We start from the raw sequence: 25,342 nt of genomic DNA on the forward strand, positions 1-25,342 counted from the left end.
CTGCACCATCTTTTCCTGCCATAGTTTGACCACCATGTAGAAGCACCAAACAAATCTGTGAATGTTCCACAACTTAATGGTTACTAGCTACAAAATTTGGAAATGTGCATCTGAATACAGTTAAACAAATAAGTAGGCCTACTGAAATGGTACCGTTCCTTGAACAAAGAATAACTCCTAAAAACCATGGGAATATATGTGAAATAAAGGATAACATTAGGTTTTCTCTCACGATTCTGCAAAGATCATGATTAATGTTAATGAGTAAGCAACTACCCAAGGTAGGCAAACGGTGCCATTTATCAGTGCAATTTATGGGTGTTTCTCACTGAAAATTTGCTCAAAAATCTTGCTATAAGCATTTATGCGAATTGTTCTTAACAATTTGTCAAAATATAAGTTATGTATTTGTTCAAAATGATACAGTTTCTTTAAGTGAACACAATGGCACATTATTTCCCCAAATATTTTGTTTCGTACGTATGTATTTAGGTTTATAGTTTATTTTGACAGATAACTTCTCAAATATGCTGCATCTTCGGTCATTTCTCAGACAAGTGCTCTAAGCTATGAGTTAACATTTCAAAATCTTTTGGAGGCAATAGTTCCATTGCTTTTGCGTAATTTTTCACTATGCAATAATTCTTTTGGGTTTTATCATACACACTGAGAAGGAACATCAAATCATATGGACATATAGATGTCAAAATATGGGACAACGTGTTTTGACATTTCAACCGCATATAAACAGGTTTGATTGTCATTTAACTTACATCACTTTTTCTTATACAGGAAACCCAGCTGTACTAGATTTCACGAAACTCTACATCATTAAATTACTCCAGCAAAAGTTTGCTTTTTCAGATTTCTCATTCAAACTTCCATTCAGCATACGACTACAATATTTTCATTCAACTTCGTACGAGGAAGTCGGAAATATACGTACAACGTAACCCGAATGTACGACCTATACGAGTCATTAGCGTGCTATGCACCATCGATTCAAGAATGTTTATTTTATTTTATTTAAGCAGTTTGAAAAACATATCAAAACTCTTCGTGAAATGGAAATGGCACAAGTTCATAATTATTATCCAAGTTCACAGTCGACTAAAGCAGTCTTCAAAACAATTGTTGTCTCCAGTTTACGTGCGGAAGCATGTTTTGAATCAGTCAATTGTTTTGTTATAGTAAACACTGCAACGAAAATGCGTGGCTTTTCGTTTAGAGTCAGCCCACGAGAAATGGTCAGTTCCTGCGATTTCTGTTATCGCTTTTATAAATATATAAACTTTTGTACTCGTGGTGTGTAATAGTAGTGCCGCTTAACACGAAGTTACTAATGATTTATTGTGAAATTATAATTGTACGAATGAACAACATCCAGCGTAGACCTCGTGATACTGATACCTGCTCCGCATAGAAGCAAGTGAAAACTCACTCTTAGTATTTGTATACAGAAAATCACGTTTCGTAATACCGCAGCAGGTGGTTAAAATTATATATATCTTGGGAGGACAGTCTCACAGACGACATTCATTCAAATGTAATAAATTGTCGAACCAGGGGGAGAGCAGTTAGGTGTCTGACGGATAGGTTAACAGCAGTGTATCGATGATTCTTTTATACCATTATTTTCTGTCTCTTAAGCTATACATATTCATCGAATACATGTATTGTTTTGCAGTAAATAACCTACCATGGCATCGGAAACGGCCCAGGTCAGTTCACTGCCATTACCACCGGTCCAGTACATCAGCCAATACACAGATGAAAACATTCGAAGAGGACGTGCCCCAAGACCACCACCACCAATACATGACAATTATTCCATGTTTGGTAACCCATTCACTGCAGAAGACGTCATTATCCGGCCATTGGAAAGTCAGGTAATGTACCACAAATTCATGAAAAGTTACTTAAAAAATAAATAAAAAAATGGTGAACGCTGGGTCATTCAAAGACAAAGGGACCAATATTAAAAAATGGCCCCACTCCACCATCTGTAAATCTAATGAAATTTGGTGTGAAGGTTCTATCTGCATGGTCTTTGATGGTTATATACCAAGTTTCAGGCAAGTATCTTCAGTGGTTGAATTCGTAGGTGATTTTAAAGAGAGGCTACTCACCTCCATATCATGTATGAAGGTGCAAATGTGCCAACTTTGCTAGGCTTTTTTAAAAGTTCTAGCAAACATTTGGTCATTTGCTTTGATACACATAGAAAACTTTTTATGCTGAATCATACCATGGCAAAAATTAGGGATTTAGCCATACTTAATTTTAGCAATGTCAAGGAAAGCATTTCTGAAGAAGAGAAATTTGTTAACATCGAGTATAGATTTAAATGACAGGAAGTCATTTCTGAAAGTATTTGTATGGAGTGTAGCCATGTATGGAAATGAAACATGGACAATAAATAATTTGGACAAGAAGAGAATAGAAGCTTTCGAAATGTGGTGCTACAGAAAAATGCTAAAGATTAGATGGGTAGACCATGTAACTAATGAGGAGGTATTGAATAGAATTGGGGAGAAGAGGAGTTTGTGGCAAAACTTGACTAGAAGAAGGGATCGGTTGGTAGGACATGTTCTGAGCCATCAAGTGATCGCCAATTTAGTATTGGAGGACAGCACGGAGGGTAAATATCATAGAGGGAAATCAAGAGATGAATACACTAAGCAGATTCAGAAGGATGTAGGTTGCAGTAAGTACTGGGAGATGAAAAAGCTTGCACAGGATAGAGTAGCATGGAATGCTGCATCAGACCAGTCTCAGGACTGAAGACCACCACAACAACAACAACAACAACAAATTTAGCTACAAGCCTCTAAAGTGGCTAAAAAAATTCGTCATGCTATTCTGAGAGCCATGGGTTTAGCCAATCATGCCTGAACTTTGGGTTAACGGAAACATACGATTCCATCTGTTTGCTTTGACCAATGACGTCACCAATATGGCGGAAACGACCATTCACAACTACTCCCATATTGCGACTATGGCGTCATTACGTAAACATGACAACAAACACGAAAATAGATCGAAAAACAATCAAACACGTATTCCACCTATAATATAATGAAACTAGCGGGAAAAGCGGCGGAAATTGGGGGTTTTTGGGTGGGGACAAACTTACAATAAACATACGCCACTAAACCATATGACAAAACCGGTAAAGTGAACCGACCACAACATTCGCAAAATCAACTAGAAACAATATCCAATGGAATCGAACACTTCCATTGACCTATATAGGTCAGCGGCAACTACCGATACAAGTTCATAAACTCCAAAACCTACAACCCCTTCCACAATCATCACTACCTCAAAAACTACAAGAAAACACCAAATCGGGAATTGAACACTTCCCTTAACCTCACAGGGTCAACAACAACAACACAAAATCAACTCACCAATACCAGCAACCCCCCCCCCCCCCCATGCATGATCCACATATCATCTATCGAGATAAAAACATGAAGGGGGGGGGGGGGGGGGGGGAAACGAAAACTCACCACATGAAAGCTTTGGCGCTGCCTACTAGATCGGACACCATAATCACACACAGCCCCCGCCCCGCCCCCACATGCACACACAAACAGAATAAACTATAAACAAACTTCCCAACACCCCTCCCCCCCACTGTGCTCCCCTGTTCTACATAATCTTGAATCAACCCCACTAACTCCCTCTTTGTATGATTTTCCACAACCCTAAACACACTCTCAGAAGAATGAGACCCCGATACCACAGCCCCTCCACACCCATAAACCAACCACAGGATTATCCCTCCCATACTTCCACCTACCAAACTGTGACTCATCAATCTCAACCTTTACTCCAGACCCACCCAACATTACCCCTGTATTTAATGTATTCTGAACAGACCTCCCGACAAAAAAGAATACCAATCAAGGACCATTCACTCACTCACACCCACCTCATGCGTGCAAAAACTGTGTGAGGACTGATAACAGAAATGGTAACTCATCAACACAATTTCATGCACGCCCAACCTAGACTTCTGAAACCAGGTACCCCAGCGAATGGAACGCCAAAGTTGTCACGCCGGCACCTCCACATATAGCTGTCCCTGGTCCAAGATGCCGGAACTTTTGTTAACTTCATATACTCACCACATACAGAGCACTTCAGCAGCTCAGCCAGTAGTCCAAAGAGCTGCAAAAATTTGATGAGTGACATAGCAGTGTCACCCATCATTCCCCACAGCCAAAAACTGTTCAATTTATCGGTCATATCCATTCCTAACAACAACATAAAAAAAGTAATCTGAAAAATTCAAACACGACAAACCACACATGACACTACATCACCATAGAAAAAAAAAAAAATTAAACCATCAACTCAGTGCACAGTATGCCACTAATCTTCACTTACAACCACAACAACACCTGACAATGTCAACAACTCAAATGAACCCAATACAACACACACCACACAACCCAGAAACCCCACCAGAGAGCACCACCGAACTGCAATGACGCGCCACCTACAAACACATCACAAGCACACACTAAACCAACAACATAACCTTACCCGCAACCTACAGACACGCTACCAGAGAGCACTACCGACAGCACAACAAGACATCTACAAACATGCGACACTTGCAAACTGAACTTCATGCCGTCGTGACGTCACACACCACAACAGACTTACGTCACGGGTCAAAGCTGACAGGTGGTATCGGATGCTTCTGGTGACACTGAACTGCAGATGGCTGGTCCCCTTGACGTGGAATGACCCTGCTATTATTGCAGACATCCTGTGCCTATCTGAGCAACAAAAACCAGAGGATTAGATAAGTTACATAGTAAAGATTTCACTCTAGTATCTTACTCATGCAGAACTAGTATGGGAAAAGGAGGAGTTGTTGCATTTATAAAACAGAATACAAGTTTCGAAACATTGAAACTTTTAGTGATCAGCATATAGAAATGCATGCTTGTAAATTAAAACTGAAAATCAGTTCACTTTTAATTGTAACTGTATGCAAATCTCCAATGGGAAATTTTGAACTGTTTTTAGGAATCTGAATTCCCTGCTATGTTATCTATCAGTCAACAGCAACCAGTTAATAGTCTGTGGTGATTTCAGTGTACCTTTTCGAAAGGATTCTGATTGGAAAAATGATCTGGAAACCTAAATTGTACCCTACAATTTGATATCAGAAATTAACTTTACAACAAGCGTGGATAGAGCCAGTAGGAATAGAATAGAATAGAATCTTTATTGTCACCCTAATTGATAATTTTTTCTTTGGTGGAGCTTACCCATTAACAAATGCTCTGTCTGATAATGATGCACAATTAGTTAAAATAAATAACATAGTGCCTTACAATATTGTTACTCCTCAATGTAATCAGTTAGAATAATTAATGACTCCAAGACAGATTTTTTTTTTTTTTTTTTTTAAGAATGCTTTACAAGAGATGACCTGGGATGAAATTTATTATGAGTCATATTCTAACATCAAATGTACTCTAAATTCATATCACTATTTGAAAATAGTGTTCAGCATAAGATAACCAGAAAGGGCATTAAGCAGCTGTGTAAAAAAACCTTGTATCACTAGAAGGATTGAAGTATTTTGTGAAAGTAAAAGGGAACTGTGTTTGCTGGCAAGAACAAATAGAGAGATCCTGCAGTAGTTGCACTCTACAAAAATTACTCAAAATTACTTAAAAAAAGTTATTACAAAATCAGTGTACATGCACATAATTTCAGAACTAAGTAATTTCGACAACAAACTTAAGACTATATGGAGTATTGTTTAGGGAGACCAGATTTCCAGAATCTAAATATGGGACCCAAATTACAAGTTGAAATGAGCTGACATTTTGTGGAAGGTTTTGTTAAGATTTGTGTTAAACTACTTGATTTATGCTACAACTATATAGATCAACATACCAATTTCTTAAAATTTATACAAAACAAAAAAAAAAAAAAACATCAAAATACCTTTATTATTATTATTATTAGTCGTAAATCTCCCAACATGGAAGATGCTAAGTAAAGATGGTTCACTTCTGGGGCTTCTTATTCTTCTTGTTTGCCCACCAGGTCTTCATCCTTTGCGAGAATTCAGCTTTTCTTTCTTCGCTCCATTTTGTTCCAGTTCTCGGCGCTTTTGTCTCTGGTTTGACCTCCCATTTGTCAATTTTAAGTTTGAAATTGTTTCTTTTGTTCATGTCTTCAGTAGTAATGTTGGCTAATTCCAGATCTTTCTTTACATTTTTGATCCATTCTCCTCCATTAACAAGGGATGCTACGTATCTTACTATTCTTTTTGTAAGTCTGTGATCGGGAAGTCTCATTATGTGGCCATAGAATTTTAGACGCCTCTTCCTCATGTCTATCTCTATGTTAGAATATTCTTCAATTTTAGAATTTTTCTGTAATCTATACCCCTCTTTGGTCCATCTTGGTCCCAGAATTTTCCTAATGATTTTCCTTTCCTCTTTCTTCAGGTTTTCCATATCTGTTTTTCTTTTAAGTGTCAAGGTTTCGCTGGCATATAGCATTATTGGTTTAATTACCGACTTATAATGTTTAATTTTTGTATTTATAGATAGACATTTTTTATTGTAAATGTTTTGGACCAGCCCTAGACCCCTACGAGCTTTTAATATTCTTTCTTGTTGTGAGTATTTTTCAGAAATTATCTCTCCTAAATATTTAAAGTATGGTACCCTCTTAATTTCTCCATATTTGGTTTGTAACTTAGAAATTTCTAGATTTGTTGTTGTAAACACCGTTTTCTCAAAAGATATTTGTAGGCCAACTTTTCCTGCACACTCTTTTAAGGTTTCTATCTGTTTGACTGCCATTTCACTAGAATCTGCCATTATTGCAAGATCGTCTGCGTAGGCTAAGTAGGGGATTTGTAGGTCATCTTTTTTGGTTCCCAGTGATATTGGTTTCCAGTACTTTTCTTTTTTGAGTTCTTTTTCCCATTCTGCCATGACTCTATCCAGAACTAAGTTAAATAACAGAGGTGATAATCCATCACCTTGTCTAACCCCAGTTTTTATCTCAAATGATTTTGAAAGTTTTCCCATGAATTTCACTTTGCATTTTGTATTTGTTAATGTCTGCTCTATGATGTTCCGTGTCTTCTTATCCAGTCCTTGTTCTTCAAGAATTTTAAATAGTGTGGGTCTGTGAATTGAATCATATGCCTTTTTAAAGTCGACAAAGACATATACTGTAGGCTTCCTTCGCATTTGTCTCATCCTTGTAATCAATTTCAAGTTTAAAATTTGTTCTGGACATGATCTGTTTGGTCTGAAACCAGCTTGGAAATCCGAGATTTTGGGTTCTAGCAGTTTTTGTGTTCTTTCAAGAAGACAAGCTGATAATATCTTGTATGTGACGGCAAGTAAGGAGATTCCTCTATAGTTGTTCACATCCGATTTATCCCCTTTTTTATGTAACGGATGTATTAGGGCACATTTCCAATCTTCTGGTATTTCTTCAGTAACCCATATGTTTTGAATAATTTTAACTAGCTCATTTCTTGAGTTAGACCCTAGACTTTTGAGAAATTCGGCTACAATTCCATCTTCTCCTGATGCTTTGTTATTTTTGAGTTTGTTTATGTCATAAATAAATAAAGCTTTCGACCAGTAAGGCTTTTGTCAACAACTCACACACACACACACACACACACACACACACACACAAACACAAACAAACATGACCGCAGTCTCAGGCAACTGAAACCACACTGCGAGCAGCAGCACCAGTGCATCATGGGGTGGCGACTGGGTGGGGGTAAGGAGTCAGTTGGGGCGGGGAGGGGGAGGTTTAGTATGGTGGGGGTGGCGGACAGTGACATGCTGCAGGTTAGGCGGAGGGCATGGCAGAAGGGGGGGGGGGGGGAAGTAACAGAAAAGGAGAGAAATAAAAAGACTGAGTGTGATGGTCGAATGATGGCTGTGTAGTGCTGGAATGGGAACAGGTAAGGGGCTGGATGGGTGAGGACAATGACTAATGAAGGTTGAGGCCAGCAAGGTGTGAGTTAACAAGCATTTCACTCTCATTTAAGTATATGGCCTAAAGAGTCAGCCCTCAGGAATTGTGTAATGAACCCTGTCGTCCAGGACCTTGTGCCACAAGGAGCACAGGTACGCCACGAGATGGGGAAATTCCCAGATGTCTGTTGTGCTGAACGAGGCCTAAGAGCTGTAGTGTACGCATGAGGCAGACGAGAACCTACATCATAGGGAAACCCTGTAGAAGCTGTTTGTGACCAAGGAGACGTAGCAGTGTTAAATATGGTGGACCTAAGATTGGCCATAAAGGGAAACATTTATGAAAACTATTTAATTCTTTAGACACAAAGCCCACACCTACACAATAGTACAAGTTTATATGCCAACTAGCTCTGCAGATGATGAAGAAATTGATGAATGTATGATGAGATAAAAGTAATTATTCAGGTAGTGAAGGGAGACGATAATTTAATAGTCATGGGTGACTGGAATTCGAGAGTAGGAAAAGGGAGAGAAGGAAACATAGTAGGTGAATATGGATTGGGGGAAAGAAATGAAAGAGAAAGCCGTCTGGTAGAATTTTGCACTTTGCATAACTTAATCATAGCTAACACTTGGTTCAAGAATCATAAAAGAAGGTTGTACACATGGAAGAATCCTGGAAATACTAGAAGGTATCAGATAGATTATATAATGGTAAGACAGAGATTTAGGAACCAGGTATTAAATTGTAAGACATTTCCAGGGGCAGATGTGGACTCTGACCACAATCTATTGGTTATGAACTGTAGATTACAACTGAAGAAACTACAAAAAGGTGGGAATTTAAGGAGATGGGACCTGGATAAACTGAAAGAACAAGTGGTTGTACAGAGTTTCAGGGAGAGCATAAGGGAGCAATTGTCACAAATGGGGGAAAGATACACAGTAGAAGAAGAATGGGTAGCTCTGAGGAATGAAGTAGTGAAGGCAGCAGAGGATCAAGTAGGTAAAAAGACGAGGGCTAGTAGAAATCCTTGGGTAACAGAAGAAATATTGAATTTAATTGATGAAAGGAGAAAATATAAAAACGCAGTAAATGAAGCAGGCAAAAGGGAATACAAACGTCTCAAAAATGAGATCGACAGGAAGTGCAAAATGGCTAAGCAGGGATGGCTAGAGGGAAAATGTAAGGATGTAGAGGCTTATCTCACTAGTGGTAAGATAGATACTGCCTACAGGAAAATTAAAGAGACCTTTGGAGAAAAGAGAACCACTTGTATGAATATCAAGAGCTCAGATGGAAACCCAGTTCTAAGCAAAGAAGGGAAAGCAGAAAGGTGGAAGGAGTATATAGAGGGTCTATACAAGGGCGACGTACTTGAGGACAATATTCTGGGAATGGAAGAGAATGTGGATAAAGACGAAATGGGAGATACCATACTGCGTGAAGAGTTTGACAGAGCACTGAAAGACCTGAGTCGAAACAAGGCCCCGGGAGTAGATAACATTCCATTAGAACTACTGAGGCCTTGGGAGAGCCAGTCCTGACAAAACTCTACCATCTGGTGAGCAAGATGTATGAGACAGGCGAAATACCCTCAGACTTCAAGAAGAATATAATAATTCCAATCCCAAAGAAAGCAGGTGCTGACAGATGTGAAAATTATCGAACTATCAGTTTTATAAGTCACGGCTGCAAAATACTAACGGGAATTCTTTACAGACGAATGGAAAAACTGGTAGAAGCCGACCTCGGGTTAGATCAGTTTGGATTCCATAGAAATGTTGGAACACATGAGGCAATACTGACCCTACGACTTATCTTAGAAGCTAGATTATGGTAAGGCAAACCTACGTTTCTAGCATTTGTAGACTTAGAGAAAGCTTTGGACAATGTTCACTGGAATACTCTCTTTCAAATTCTGAAGGTGGGGTGGCAGGGGTAAAATACAGGGAGCGAAGGGCTATTTACAATTTTTACAGAAACCAGACGGCAGTTATAAGAGTCGAGGGACATGAAAGGGAAGCAGTGGTTGGGAAGGGAGTGAGACAGGGTTGTAGCCTCTCCACAATGTTATTCAATCTGTATATTGAGCAACAAAAGAAAAATTCGGAGTAGGTATTAAAATCCATGGGGAAGAAATAAAAACTTTTAGGTTCGCCTATGACATTGTAATTCTGTCAGAGACAGCAAAGGACTTGGAAGAGCAGTTGAATGGAATGGACAGTGTCTTGAAAGGAGGATATAAGATAAACATCAACAAAAGCAAAACGAGGATAATGGAATGTAGTCGAATTAAGTCTGGTGATGCTGAGGGAATTAGATTAGGAAATGAGATGCTTAAAATAGTAAAGGAGTTTTGCTATTTGGGGAGCAAAATAACTGATGATTGTCGAAGTAGAGAGGATATAAAATGCAGACTGGCAATGGCAAGAAAAGTGTTTCTGAAGAAGAGAAATTTGTTAACATCGAGTATAGATTTAAGTGTCAGAGGAAGTCGTTTCTGAAAGTATTTGTATGGAGTGTAGCCATGTATGGAAGTGAAACATGGATGATAAATAGTTTAGACAAGAAGAGAATAGAAGCTATCGAAATGTGGTGCTACGGAAGAATGCTGAAGATTAGATGGGTAGATCACGTAACTAATGAGGAGGTATTGAATAGAATTGGGGAGAAGAGGAGTTTGTGGCACAACTTGACTAGAAGAAGCGATCGGTTGGTAGGACATGTTCTGAGACATCAAGGAATCACCAATTTAGTATTGGAGGGCCACGTGGAGGGTAAAAATCATAGAGGGAAACCAAGAGATGAATACACTAGGCAGATTCAGAAGGACGTAGGTTGCAATAAGTACTGGGAGATGAAGAGGCTTGCACAGGATAGAGTAGCATGGAGAGCTGCATCAAACCAGTCTCAGGACTGAAGACCACAACAACAACAACAACATTTAATTCTTTAGTAATTCATGGAATGAAGCCACAGTAATTTTAATCTACCATCCTTCATAAATTTTCTTGGTGTTCCCGATAAATCTTGAATATTGTTCATATCTATAATAGTTTAAGATTTACTGTTAAATTGAAATTAACAAGTTTTGTAACAAAGACCTGAATGCTTTGGTCGATCTTAATGATCAAAATTTCTTATAGAAGCGCATCATTAAAATGACAAATGTTGTAAATATCAACTCTGTAACTTTATTTGTTTAACAGATGTAGTAAATTTAAATTATCGGTATTTTCAGTTAAGCTTCAGATCATCATTTCCTCCACACTAAACACACTGAATGATGACAGCATGACACCTTATTGAATCGTTAGGTAATAGAATATTTGTTGTAATGTTTAGTGCATAATAGTTACTTTTGTTCTTTATTTATTTATCAGGAAGCACATTGGTGCAAGGCTACTGGCTATGACATTCAAAGTTAAGAAGGAAATCGTATTGGTTTTATGTTGTTTATTATGTGATGGATATTATGTTACTTTATTTAGCACGTGGAAGTGGCCAGGCTTTGATTATTTAAATATATTATAATGTAAAGTAATGTAGAATAAGCTGTAGCCAATCAGACTGATGCCTTCAGGAAAGGGAACTACCCTAGTCAGTCGAGCGACGATGTTTGGCATGCAGGGGACGCGGCTGGAGACACCAAAGTAGACAGTGCTGGTGCAGACACAAAGGCGGACAGTTCTGGTCTAGACAACAAAGAGGAATAGTGCCGGTGGAGACGCGAAAGTGGATGGTATGTCTTTAGGTAGCTAGGGAGTTAAATGACTTAGCAAATTTCACGTTTTCTGGTATCGCAGGACTTAGTCTCTGAGCAGTGAGCGCCTGGTGTGAACTCTCAACTTTTCACGTAGTTAACGAGGTGGAGTATTGGACTTGTAATTTGTGATGAGATTGTGAATGATCGAACTGTGTCAAATGGATATGCGCTCGAGTGTAATAGTAATTCCAAATATGACCTCTTCCGCTATTAGTTTGATTTCTGAATAAACGCTATCGTAACCAAATCGCAAGTGTGTGGGCTACATCATTTATGAGTCGTTAATTTAGTTCCTGATGTTATTATTGCTGTTGTTATATGTTATATTAAAGATACAGTTTCGCTTACTTGCCTTCTGCCAGACAATTTAACCATAGGGTCACAAGTGTCTAATTTAGGGCACGTACCGTGATATGCGGTTCAACCCCTAGACGAGTTTGAGCCAAGACATTTCGACGAAGAGGAACTGCTTGTGAGCCCGGACATCTTTGGGATGTTAGCTTGCAAGTGTTAAGGGAACGTAGGATGTATTGCAGAGAGAGTTACCACCTGCGCAATTCAGAAGAGCTAGTGTTGGTTGGGAAGGATCCATATGGCACAAGCTGTGAAGCAGTCATTGAAATGAAGGGTGTCATGTTTGGCAGCATGTTCAGCAACAAGGTGGTCCACTTGTTTCTTGGCCACAGTTTGTTGGTGGCTATTCACGTGGACAGACAGCTTGTTGGTTGCCATGCCCACATAGAATGAAGCACAGTGATTGCAGCTTACCGTATTTACTCGAATCTAAGCCGCACTCGAATCTAAGCCGCACTTGAAAAATGAGACTCGAAATAAAGGAAAAAAAAAATTCTCGAATCTAAGCCGCACCTGAAATCTGAGACTCGAAATTTAAGGGGAGAAAAAAGTTTTAGGCCGCACCTCCAAATCGAAACAAAGTTGGTACATTCTAATATGAGACACAATTTAGGTCGAATGAATGACGATGCAGCTACAGTAGTTTGGTTCGAGTCGTAAGCTTGGCAGTTAAGCTCTACCAGGTAGCCATTGCTATGCGTCAGGCACTCCGCCCGTATTTATACGGGTACCCTTCCTTTTTCACGTGCTTCGTCTGGTTTGAATCGATTGCTTATTTTGCTTTGAGCTGATAAGTGCCGTTTTCTTTGTTATAGGTGTTTACGTCACTCTAAGCTGAAAATGCATTACTGTACTGTGTCATGCATTGTTTGTCGCATTCCGATAGTGCGTGTTTACGGCCTGTTGCCGCTCGCGGCATGGCTTGCTTTTGTGCGCGCTACTGCCGCTTACAATTAAAACAAAGAGAGGAATTGTCTCATAACCGAAACAACGGCAAGAGACTGCTATTTGTTGTTACTTACACTGCTGCTTTCTTTGATAATGATCAACAAGAACCAAATAATAGACTGCGTATGATAGAACATAGTTCTGAAAGAGAGTTAGGCGAAAATTTTTCTCCGTTTGAAAATCTTTGCGGCCGCTTCTTTAGTACATCAAATTCTGCACAGAAATTAGAGTCATCTTAGAATTAAAAATCTAGTCAGTTGCAGTGCTTCATTTCTGACTGTATCACTATTAGGCATAAGAATAATACGAATATAAACATGAGACGATACGTATATTCTTCCGCGTTTGCTGTTGTCTCACTCTAGTTTCGTAGTTTATTAGGCAGGCAGGATTTAAATGAGATAGCAGCAAACACGAAAGAATACATGGCAAAATGTTTATATTCCTATTATTCTTATGGTGAAGAGAATACTGCATGTGATTCACATTTCATCAGGTTTCTATTAGCAACCATCTCTTCTCACAGGTAGGAAAAAATTCAGAACGTAGAGTTGGCCATATTGACAAACATCCCAAACAGTCTTGCCAGTCGGATTTTCGTATTACATTGAAATTCTGCTACATTCGAAGATGAACAATACGGAATTTGTATTTACTTCGTTGAGTAATGTATGAAAATGCCGTGGTCGAAACTCGGGGCGGAGAAAAAAGCTCGTCTTCCACATTTTTTTTTAATTCATTTACTGACGCAGAGGTTTTGGCGCCAGTATTTATCTTTGTGCCTACAAAGCATGCCCGTGTAGCGCTACATATATTCGACGGCAGAAGTTAGTTGTGGCGGCACCTACGAACATTTTTCAGAACTTCCGCTTGCTTTGCACTCGATTCTAAGCCGCAGGCGGTTTTTTGGATTACAAAAACCGGAAGAAAAGTGCGGCTTAGATTCGAGTAAATACGGTAGCTTGTAGATCACATGACTGCTTTCACAGCTAGCCCTGCCTTTGATGGGATAGGCAATGTCCGTAATTGGACTGGAGTAAGTGGTGGTGGAAGCATGTATGGGACACATCTTACATCTAGGTCTATTTGGGGGTATGAGCCATGAGGTAAGGTGTTGGGAGCAGAGTTTGTGTAAGGTGGATGGGTATGTTGTGTAAGTTCGGTGGATGGCAGACTACTACTGTGTGAGGCGTGGGAATGATAGTGGGCAGGACATATCTCATTTCAAAGCATGATGAAAGGTAGTTGAAACCCTGGTGGAGAATATAATTCGCTTGCTCCAGTCCTGGTTGGTACTGAGTTATGAGGGGGAATGCTCTTTTGTGGCTGGCCAGTGGAACTTTGGGAGGTGGTGGGAGACTGGAAACATAAGGCACGGGAGATTTGTTTTTGTACAACGTTGGGAGGATAATTATGGTCTTTGAAGGCTTCAGTGAGACCTTCAGTATATTTCAAGAGGGACCACTCGTCTCTGAAGATGTGACGACCAAAGATGGCTGGGCTGTATGGAAGGGACTTCTTGGTATGGAATGGGTGGCAGCTGTTGAAGTGGAGATACTGCTGGTGATTAGTAGGTTTGATATGGACAGAGGTACTGATGTAGCGATCTTTAAGGTGGATATCAACATCTAGGAAGGTGGCTTGTTGGGTTGAGTAGGACCAGGTGAAGCAAATGGGGGAGAAGCTGTTGGAGTACTGGTGCAGTGGGTAGAATGTGGATAGGGTGTCCTTACCCTCAATCCAGATAGCAAAATGTCATCGAGTCTGAACCAGGTGAGGGGTGTAGGATCCTGGGTTTTTAGGAAGGATTCTTCTAGATGGCCCATGAATAGGTTGGCATAGGATGGTGCCATGTGGGTACCCATAGCCATACCCTGAATTTGTTTGCAGGTAATGCCTTCAAAGGAGAAGTAACTGTGGGTGAGGATATAGTTAATCATCGCAACTAGGAAAGTGGTTGTTGGTTTGAAATCCATCGGGCATTGGGAAAGGTAGTGTTCAGTAGCAGTAAGGCCATGGGATTTAGGAATGTTAGTATAAAGGAAGGTGGCAGCAATAGTGACAAGCAGGGCTAGCAGTGTGGTTTCAGTTGCCTATTGATCAAAATACCTTTACATTATTTACTCTCAATTGGCCTGGAAGTTTCTGAAAAATCTTTCTTGTTATATTTTGCAGAAGAATGTATGTCATTCAGGAGTTTGATGTTTTCAAATAGAATTTTATAAAAATCAAACCGAGAAGTGTCCTGAAAATGAGTCTTAGTTATAATCATTGTCAAAATGACTTCGACACTAAACCTCTTCTTTTCCTCAATTCATAAACCATTTGTTATTGAGAACACACATTCTGCAGTAGCATTAGGGCAAGTTACAGCTAGCACAAACACAGTAGTGAGCTACAAATTCTTGCAGCTGTTGTCTTGAGACTTAAGGAAACTGAAAATGATAGACGTGGTTCAGTTTGGTTTAATCCAAGATTGTATTTCATTTATTCTTTGGGTATGACCACATTTGCTCTTCATTTGGTTATGCTGCACGTTACTTAAAAACAAGCTATTTCATAATATAATGAAAACTGGGACAATATAAATCCGATACATATTTTGTCAGGACAACAGGACACTTAAGCTAAATGTGAGACTATCCTGTAAAATGTGGGATGTCTGGTCACCATAGGGTAGTGAAACAAATGACAGAACAACAGCCACAGAACAGGATAATACCACTGTTGAACTAAATGGAAGGTTATAAATGATGTGTTTCAGGTTACAAATATATTTAATAATAATTGTGTAAATGTAGTAGAAAGTATAGGGACAAATAGTTCAAGAGAAAAATCACAGCAGTATGTTGAAAAAACAAGCCACAGAAAATTCAGTCATCTGAATGTATTGCCAACTTCTGAAATAAATATATACTCTATCAAAAATAAAAGCTCATCTGGTTTTGGTGGTGCTTTCAGTAGAGTACTAAAGATTTGTTCCCATATAAAAAGCCCTGTCGTATCTGAAATATGTAGTGGGTCACTGACTCATGGCATTTTTGCAGAGAGACTGAAGTATGCTGTTGTCTTTAAGAAAGGTGATAGATGTCAGTAGCTATTGAGCAGTTTGACTTCTGGCATTGTCCAAAATTTTTGAGAAGATTATGTATTCTAGAATAGTATCTCACCTGAGCAACAATAATATCCTCAGCAAATCACAGTTTGTGTTACAGAAGAGTTGCTCTACTGAGAATGCCATTTACATGTTCACTCATCAAATTTTGCAGGCATTAAATAACAAAATAGTGCTGGTTTGGTATTTGCTGTGACCTGTCTAAGGCATTTGGCTGCATGAATCGTAGTATTTTCCAAGATAAACTGAAGTTTTATAGAATTAATGGTATATCCAACCAATGGATAAGGTCTTATCTAGCCAAAAGAATGCAGAAAGTTGTATTTGGTAATCCAACCAATGTAGTCCGGAGATGTAAGTCTGACTCGGGATAAATCGTGTATGGGGGTCCCCGAGGCTCCGTCTCAGGTCTGCTAGTGTTCCTCATACACGGAAATAATCTTCCATCTAATATACAACTAGCACAATTAATTCTTCTAGCCGATAATACTAGTATTGTAATCAATCTAAGCATACAGACAGCAACAGAAGAAATGATAAACGACATTCTTAAAAGTATCATTGACTGGTTTTCTGAAAATTGTGTCACCCTCTATTTTAAAAAGACAACATATTCAGTTCTCCACATCTAGGGGTGCCACATGACTGGGAAGAAGCACATTTTGGAACTCCTAAAACAACTTAGTTCAGCCACATTTACACTTTGAATCATTGCAAATCTTTGGCAGAGACAAATCATTAGGTTGACATATTTTCATTCAATAATTTCATATGGAATAATGTTCTGGGGGCAACTCATATTTAAGAAAGTATCTGTTGCTCAAAAACATGCTGTGAGAATAATATGTGGTGCCCATCCAGTCATCTTGTAGACATCTATTTAAGGAGTTGGGCATTCTGACTATTGCGTCACAATACATCTATTTCTTTGTGAAGCGTATATAACGATGAAAATAATCAGTTATTGACAACATAATGTAAAAAGCGGCAGAATACACACATAAAAGGCGGTTGTAATTGGCAAGCTTTCAGAGACAGTGGCTGCTCCTTCAGGCAGAAGGGTTGAAGGGGAAGGAAGAGGGGTGAAGGGAAAGGACTGGAGAGGTCTAGGAAAAGTGGTAGATTTCAGAAAAGTCATCCACAACCGCAGGCCAGGGGAGACTTACCGTACAGGACGAGAAGGAAAGACTGATTGTTGGGGATTGCATCAGACGAGATTTGAAAACCTGAGTGCTTAAAGGTGGAAGACAGGGTAATATGCGTACATGGAGATTGGGAGGGCGACGGAAAGCTATTCCAGGTGTGGTGTGCAAAATTTCAGCTAGAATGGATCTCATTTCAGGGCATGATTTTAGGAAGTCATGGCCCTGTCGAAGTGGCTGATTAACACATTCCAGACCAGGATAATAATGAGTCACCAATGTTGTGCTCGGAAGCTGTTTTGTAGAGAGATCAGCAGTACCAAGATTAGTACTGCATTACATTAGTTTCTTCTGTCTCAGCATTTCTTCACTGTAACTACTCTTTGCTTCACTCCATTTGTTTTCTACATCTTTCATTGTCTTTCCTGTCTATTTTTCACTGCGCCCCACCTCTCTTACGTACAATGCACTTAGCTTTTCACTCTCTGTCTGCTTATTACCCTGTCTTCCACCTTTAAGCTCTCAGGTTTTCAAATCTCGTCTGATGCAGTCCCCACAATCAGTCTTTCCTTCTCATCGTGTTTGGTAAGCCTCCCCTGACCTGTGGTTCTAGGTGACTTTCCGGAAATCTACCCCTTTTCCTAGACCTCCCAGTCCTTTTCCTTCACACCTCTTTCTTCCCCTTCAACCCTTCTGCCTGAAGAAGGAACTACTGGCTCCGAAAGCTTGCCATTTATAACTGCCTTTTATGTGTGTGCCGCCGCTTTGTGAGTAGATTTTTTATCTATCCAAAGTTGTGACTGTCATGTCTTTCGGTGTGCTATCCCCCTGCATACTCTCGCCTCGCTGTTGAAGTATAAAGTCCTGTGTCGATGGGAAGACGAGTGGCTGCAGCTGACCAACAAGCTCCGTGTCGTCAAGCCCACAACTCGGCCGTGGCGTACTTCCTCCCAGCCACGTCAATGGAACAAGATCCTTCTTACTCGTCTTCGCATCAGCCACAGCCCTATGACGTGCCACATTTTACTGGACTGCAGTGGATTTGCTGGTGGACCTGCAGTCTATTTTATGTAATGATCAAATGAATATGGTTTGCATTTTAAAGTTTTGTGATTTGTCCCACATTTTTAACAAGATCTTGGGAAGATATTTTAATGTGTCAACAGGGTGGCTGGCTCACCCAAGTTTTTTGTAAGTGGTCAGCCAGTCACATTTTCCTGTGTTGTTCTTGTAGCTCTTCTGTGTTTTGTTTTCCGTCTGTTTTACTTTCTTGATTAGCTATCTTCCCTCCTCATTGGTTTTAGTGCACGTGACAGTGCCTGTGCGATAGAGAGATTGTGTGGTCATTTTGAGTGTACGCGTGTACGACAATTTTAGTTCTTATCCCCAGTCGTTTGTTTTAATAGATCTCAGGGACTGATAACCTCACCGCTGGGTGGCCATAAAACCCCAAAACATGCACACACCAATTAAATAATTTTGTCAATAATTGATTGTTTGCATTGTTATATAATGTAAATGGATAGATAAAAAAATCTACTCACAAAGCGGCGGCAGGAAATTACACACACAAAAGAAGCTTGTTATAAATTATCCACTGCAGCTCAGTAGGTACAATGATGTGCATAATTATAATCGCAGAAGAAAAAATTACATTCATTGCTCCACAAAAAGAAGTGCACAACGCTGCAGTAAATGTTTTGGTAACTGACCCAGTGACATTAAATGTTCGACAGATAGCGAAATAAAACTTGAAAACAAACTGAAAAATTTTGTTCTTGGCAACTCCTCCTATTACGTAGAATAATTTCTGTTATTGTAATGTGTAAATGATGGTGAGTAGGACTTAGCTAACTCACATATTTAGATTTAATAATGATAATAATAATAATAATAATAATAAGGAAGTCAAGGACATGTGGCATCAGGATAAAGTTGACATTGTACCAATTATACTATCAACTACAGGAGTCATACCACACAATATCTACCAGTACATCAATGCAATGCAGCTACATCCAAACGTATATATTTGTTGTTGTGGTCTTCAGTCCTGAGACTGGTTTGATGCAGCTTTCCATGCTACTCTATCCTGTGCAAGCTTCTTCATCTCCCAATACCTACTGCAACCTACATCCTTCTGAATCCATTTCCCTTTTTAAATTTTCTAACCTACCTGCTCGATTAAGGGATCTGACATTCACGCTCCGATTCGTAGAATGCCAGTTTTCTTTCTCCTGATAACAACGTCCTCCTGAGTAGTCCCTGCCCGGAGATCCGAATGGGGGACTATTTTACCTCTGGAATATTTTACCGAAGAGGACGCCATCATCATTTAACCATACAGTAAAGCCGCATGCCCTCAGGAAAAATTACAGCTGTAGTTTCCCCTTCTGTAATTATCGATACATGTTCAATTACCCGAAAGTTCCTAAATGCAATGTAACATATACCGCACAGTTAAAAGGAAGTCACACTTGATCAAGGTCTGCGTCACTTTCCATTTTTAACCAGACATAACGTCTGAGAAAGGAAAGAAATAATAATAATAAGTCGAAACAACAATAGCAACTATCAACACAATCATACACAACAAAATAAATGAAAATACAACTATGGAAGAGTTGCAACTACTGGTTTATACAGGAGCACTCACTACACTAAATATACACACTAGGCAGAGATCAGAACCAACCAACACACAGAAGAAACCCACAAAACACAGGCTACAGATCAGAATAGAAAAACTGGAAAAGACATTGGACAGCTAACACAATTTATAAGAAAGCAAATATCAGACAAAAAATGAAAAAGGTTAGGTAAAATCTCTCAACAAGAAGCGATAGAGCAATTACATGAAAAGAAGCAGAAATTACAAGCATTGGCCAAACGACTTAGAAGATACCAAAAAAAGTGAAAATAGAGGGAAACAAAACCAAACATTCAACACAAACCAAAAGAAATTTTACCAGACAATAGATAACACACACATTAAAATAGACAATCCACCAAACATGACAGACACGGAACACTTCTGGAGCAACATATGGTCAAACCCGGTACAACATAACAGACACGCACGGTGGATACAAGCAGAAACAGACACATACAAGATGATACCACAAATGCCTGAAGTGATAATTTTGCAACATGAAGTCACCCGAGCAATTAATTCTGTGCACAATTGGAAAGCCCCTGCAAAAGATAAAATAGCACATTTCTGGCTAAAGAAGTTCACCTCAACACATTCACATCTAACTAAATTATTTAACATTAATGATATGAATATAATAGAGGGAAACATTCCACGTGGGAAAAATATATCTAAAAACAAAGATGATGAGACTTACCAAACAAAAGCGCTGGCTGGTTCTGCCTTGCTCTGAACCCCCTATCCAATATGCTAAATAATACAAATAATGGATATAATATTACTGGAACATACCAACACAAAATCACATATTTGCTATACACGGATGATCTAAAACTTCTGGCAGCAACAAATCAACAACTCAACCAATTACTAAAGATAACAGAAATATTCAGCAAAGATATAAATATGGCTTTTGGAACAGACAAATGTAAGAAAAATACCATAGTCAAGGGAAAACACACTAAACAAGATGATTACATATTGGGTAACCACAGTGACTGCATAGAAGCGATGGATAAAACAGATGCCTATAAATATCTAGGATACAGACAAAAAATAGGAATAGATAATACAGATATTAAAGAAGAACTAAAAGAAAAATATAGACAAAGACTAACAAAAATACTAAAAACACAATTGACAGCAAGAAACAAGACCAAAGCTATAAATACTTATGCTATACCAATATTGACCTACTCATTTGGAGTAGTGAAATGGAGTAACACAGACCCAGAAGCACTCAATACACTTACACGATCACAATGCCACAAATATAGAATACATCACATACATTCAGCAACAGAAAGATTCACATTAAGCAGAAAGGAAGAAGGAAGGGGATTTCTCGACATAAAAGACCTACTTTATGGAAAGGTAGAAATTTAAGAAAATTCTTTATAGAACGAGCAGAAACTAGCAAAATACACAAAGCAATCACTCATATAAATACATCGGCTACACCACTTTTACAACCCTTTAGATCACATAACTTCAACAGATACGAAGAAAGTAAATTGGAAAAAGAAAACACTACATGGCAAGCACCCATATCATCTAACACAGCCACACATCGATCAAGACACATCCAACACATGCCTAAGAAAAGGCAATATATACAGTGAACGGAAGGATTCATGATTGCAGTAGTGGATCAAACAATAAACACCAGATATTACAGCAAGCACATTATTCAAGATCCCAATACCACAACAGGTAAAGGCAGACTTTGCAAACAACAAATAGAAACAGTAGATCACATCACAAGTGGATGTACAATACTAGCAAATACAGAATACACCAGAAGACATGACAATGTATCAAAAATAATACATCAACAACTTGCCATACAACATAAACTAATAAAACAACACGTTCCCACATACAAGTATGCACCACAAAATGTACTGGAGAATGATGAATACAAATTATACTAGAACAGAACCATTATAACAGATAAAACAACACAACATAAAAAACCTGACATCATACTCACCAATAAAAAGAAAGAAATTAACACAACTAATCGAAATATCCATACCCAATACAACAAATACACAGAAGAAAACAGGAGAAAAAATTGAAAAATACATCCAACTGGCTGAGGATGTCAAGGACATGTGGCATCAGGATAAAGTTGACAATATACCAAAACAGGAGTCATACCACACAATATCCACCAGTACACCAACGCAATACAGCTACATCCAAACGTATATATGCAACTACAGAAATCTGTAATTATTGATACAAGTTCAATTACCCGAAAGTTCCTAACTGCAATGTAACATGTACCGTACTGTTAAAAGGAAGTCACGCTTGATTAAGGTCCGCATCACTTTCCATTTTTAACCAGACTTAACGTCTGAGAAAGTAAAGAAATAATAATAATAATAATAATAATAATAATAATAATAGCATGTTGTTGTTGTTGTTGTTGTTGTTGTTGTGGTGGTCTTCAGTCCTGAGACTGGTTCGATGCAGCTCTCCATCCTACTCTATCCTGTGCAAGCTGTTTCATCTCCCAGTACCTACTGCAACCTACATCCTTCTGTATCTGTTTAGTGTATTCATTTCTTGGTCTCCCTCTACGATTTTTACCCTCCAAGCTGCCCTCCAATACTAAATTGGTGATCCCTTGATGCCTCAGAACATGTCCTACCAACCGATCGCTTCTTCTAGTCAAGTTGTGCCATAAACTTCTCTTCTCCCCAATCCTATTCAATACCTCCCCATTATGTTGCTTAAAATCCGTCTTGATTGCAAAAAAAAATTTTTTTTATTATTCATATGACCGGTTTCGGTTCGTTCAGAACCATCTTCAGATCTGTAAAAATAATTATACTAATTTACCATTTCACGGAAGCAAATGTTTTTCATCCTATCTAATCAACATCAAACGTACCAGAACGTACCTGATATTTCAGTTACAGGAGTAACCCGTCCAAATCCAGCAACTTTCACATGCTACGTCACATAAAATTGGTTGGCAGAGTGCACGTCATTTATATTAATTATAGCACTATTACCGACAGGTGGCGTCTGGTACATTTGTTACATTCCATTTGTACATACTGTATTCAGTAGATCTTTTTATATTAAAAATATTCGGCTAAAATATGTAGATGTCAAAGTTAAAATCTGTACTTGTCAGGATAAAAAACAGTAAAATCATCATTTTTATACGATCTAAAAACGATATTTATATCGCCCTATGTTTTTAGATTGTATAAAAATGATAATTTTACTGTTTTTTATCCTGACAAGTACAGATTTTAACTTTGACATCTACATATTTTAGCCAAATATTTTTAATATAAAAAGATCTACTGAATACAGTATGTACAAATGGAATGTAACAAATGTACCAGACGCCACCTGTCGGTAATAGTGCTATAATTAATGTAAATGATGTGCACTCTGCCAACCAATTTTATGTGACGTAGCATGTGAAAGTTGCTGGATTTGGACGGGTTACTCCTGTAACTGAAATATCAGGTACGTTCTGGTACATTTGATGTTGATTAGATAGGATGAAAAACATTTGCTTCCGTGAAATGGTAAATTAGTATAATTATTTTTACAGATCTGAAGATGGTTCTGAATGAACCGAAACCGGTCATATATATATATATATATATATATATATATATATATATATATATATATATATATATTTAAAAAAAAAATTGCAATCAAGACGGATTTTAAGCAACATTATAAAATCACTGATTGCTGTTATCCCATAAGACATTATGTCTGTTTTTGCAAAACCTCCTCATTAGTTATATGATCTACCCATCTTATCTTCAGCATTCTTCTGTAGCACCACATTTCGAAAGCTTCTATTCTCTTCTTGTCCAAACCAGATATTGTCCATGTTTCACTTCTATACATGGCTACACTCCATACAAATACTTTCAGAAACGACTTCCTGACACTTAAATGTATACTCGATGTTAACAAATTTCTCTTCTTCAGAAATGCTTTTCTTGCCATTGCCAGTCTACATTTTATATCCTCTCTACTTTGACCACCATCAGTTATTTTGCACCCCAAATAGCAAAACTCCTTTACTACTTTAAGTGTCTCATTTCCTAATCTAATTCTCTCAGCATCACCCGATTTAATTCGACTAAATTCCATTATCCTCGTTTTGCTTTTGTTGATGTTCATCTTATACCCTCCTTTCAAGACACTGTCCATTCCGTTCAGCTGCTCTTCCAAGTCCTTCGCTGTCTCTGACAGAATTACAATGTCATCGGCGAACCTCTTCTCCACGGATTTTAATACCTACTCTGAATTTTTCTTTTGTTTCCTTTACTGCTTGCTCAATATACAGACTGAATAACATCGGGGATAGGCTACAACCCTGTCTCACTCCCTCCTCAACCACTGCTTCCCTTTCGTGCCCTTCGACTCAAACTGCCATCTGGTTTCTGTACAAAATTTAAATAGCCTTTCACTCCCTGTATTTTACCCCTGCCACATTCAGAATTTTGAAAGAGAGTATTCCAGTCAACATTGTCAAAAGCTTTCTCTAAGTCTACAAATGCTAGAAAGGTAGGTTTGCCTTTCCTTAATCTATCTTCTATAATAAGTCGCAGGGTCAGTATCGCCTCACATATTCCAATATTTCTACAGAATCCAAACTGATCTTCCCAAGGTCGGCTTCTACCAGTTTTTCCACTCGTCTGTAAAGAATTTGTGTTAGTATTTTGCAGCTGTGACTTATTAAACTGATAGTTTGGTAATTTTCACATCTGTCAACACCTGCTTTCTTTGGGATTGGAATTATTATATTCTTCTTGAAGTCTGAGGGTATTTCACCTGTCTCATACATCTTGCTCACTGGATAGTAGAGTTTTGTCAGGACTGGCTCTTCCAAGGCCATCAGTAGTTATAATGGAATGTTGTCTACTCCCGGGGCCTTGTTTCGACTCAGGTCTTTCAGTGCTCTGTCATACTCTTTACACAGTATCATATCTCCCATTTCATCTTCATCTGCATCCTCTTCCATTTCCATCATATTGTCCTCAAGTACATCGGCCTTGTATAGACCCTCTATATACTCCTTCCACCTTTCTTAGGTAATATTATGTAAAATACGGGAAATGCAACAGCCATCTATAGTGAGTCAGTCAGATCGTGATAGGATTTCAAAGTGGTGGAAAGATTGGCAGCTTGCTTTAAATGTTCAAAAATGTAAAATTGTGCATTTCAGAAAACGAAAAAGCATCCTATGAATACAATGTCAGTGAACCACTGTTGGAATTGGCCAACTCATACAAATACCTGGGTGTAACACTTTGTAGGGATATCAAATGGAATGATCGCATAGCCTCAATTGGGGTAAAACAGGT

At 38.6% G+C, this 25,342-nt stretch overlaps 1 protein-coding gene across 1 annotated transcript in view; it reads left to right on the forward strand.

The window, feature by feature from the left end:
* The first annotated feature begins 1,112 nt into the window (after positions 1–1,112).
* The window catches only part of LOC126094436 (mediator of RNA polymerase II transcription subunit 7), a 33,425-nt gene continuing 9,195 nt past the window's right edge, over positions 1,113–25,342 (forward strand). Inside the window, exons 1-2 of the mRNA XM_049908803.1 lie at positions 1,113–1,247; positions 1,688–1,889. Of these exons, the coding sequence (XP_049764760.1) occupies positions 1,701–1,889 (189 nt within the window). The 5' untranslated portion in view covers positions 1,113–1,247; positions 1,688–1,700. The remainder of the gene's footprint in view (positions 1,248–1,687; positions 1,890–25,342) is intronic.

Source organism: Schistocerca cancellata, chromosome 8 (genome assembly GCF_023864275.1).
Source record: "Schistocerca cancellata isolate TAMUIC-IGC-003103 chromosome 8, iqSchCanc2.1, whole genome shotgun sequence".
Classification (NCBI taxonomy): Eukaryota; Metazoa; Arthropoda; class Insecta; order Orthoptera; family Acrididae; genus Schistocerca; species Schistocerca cancellata.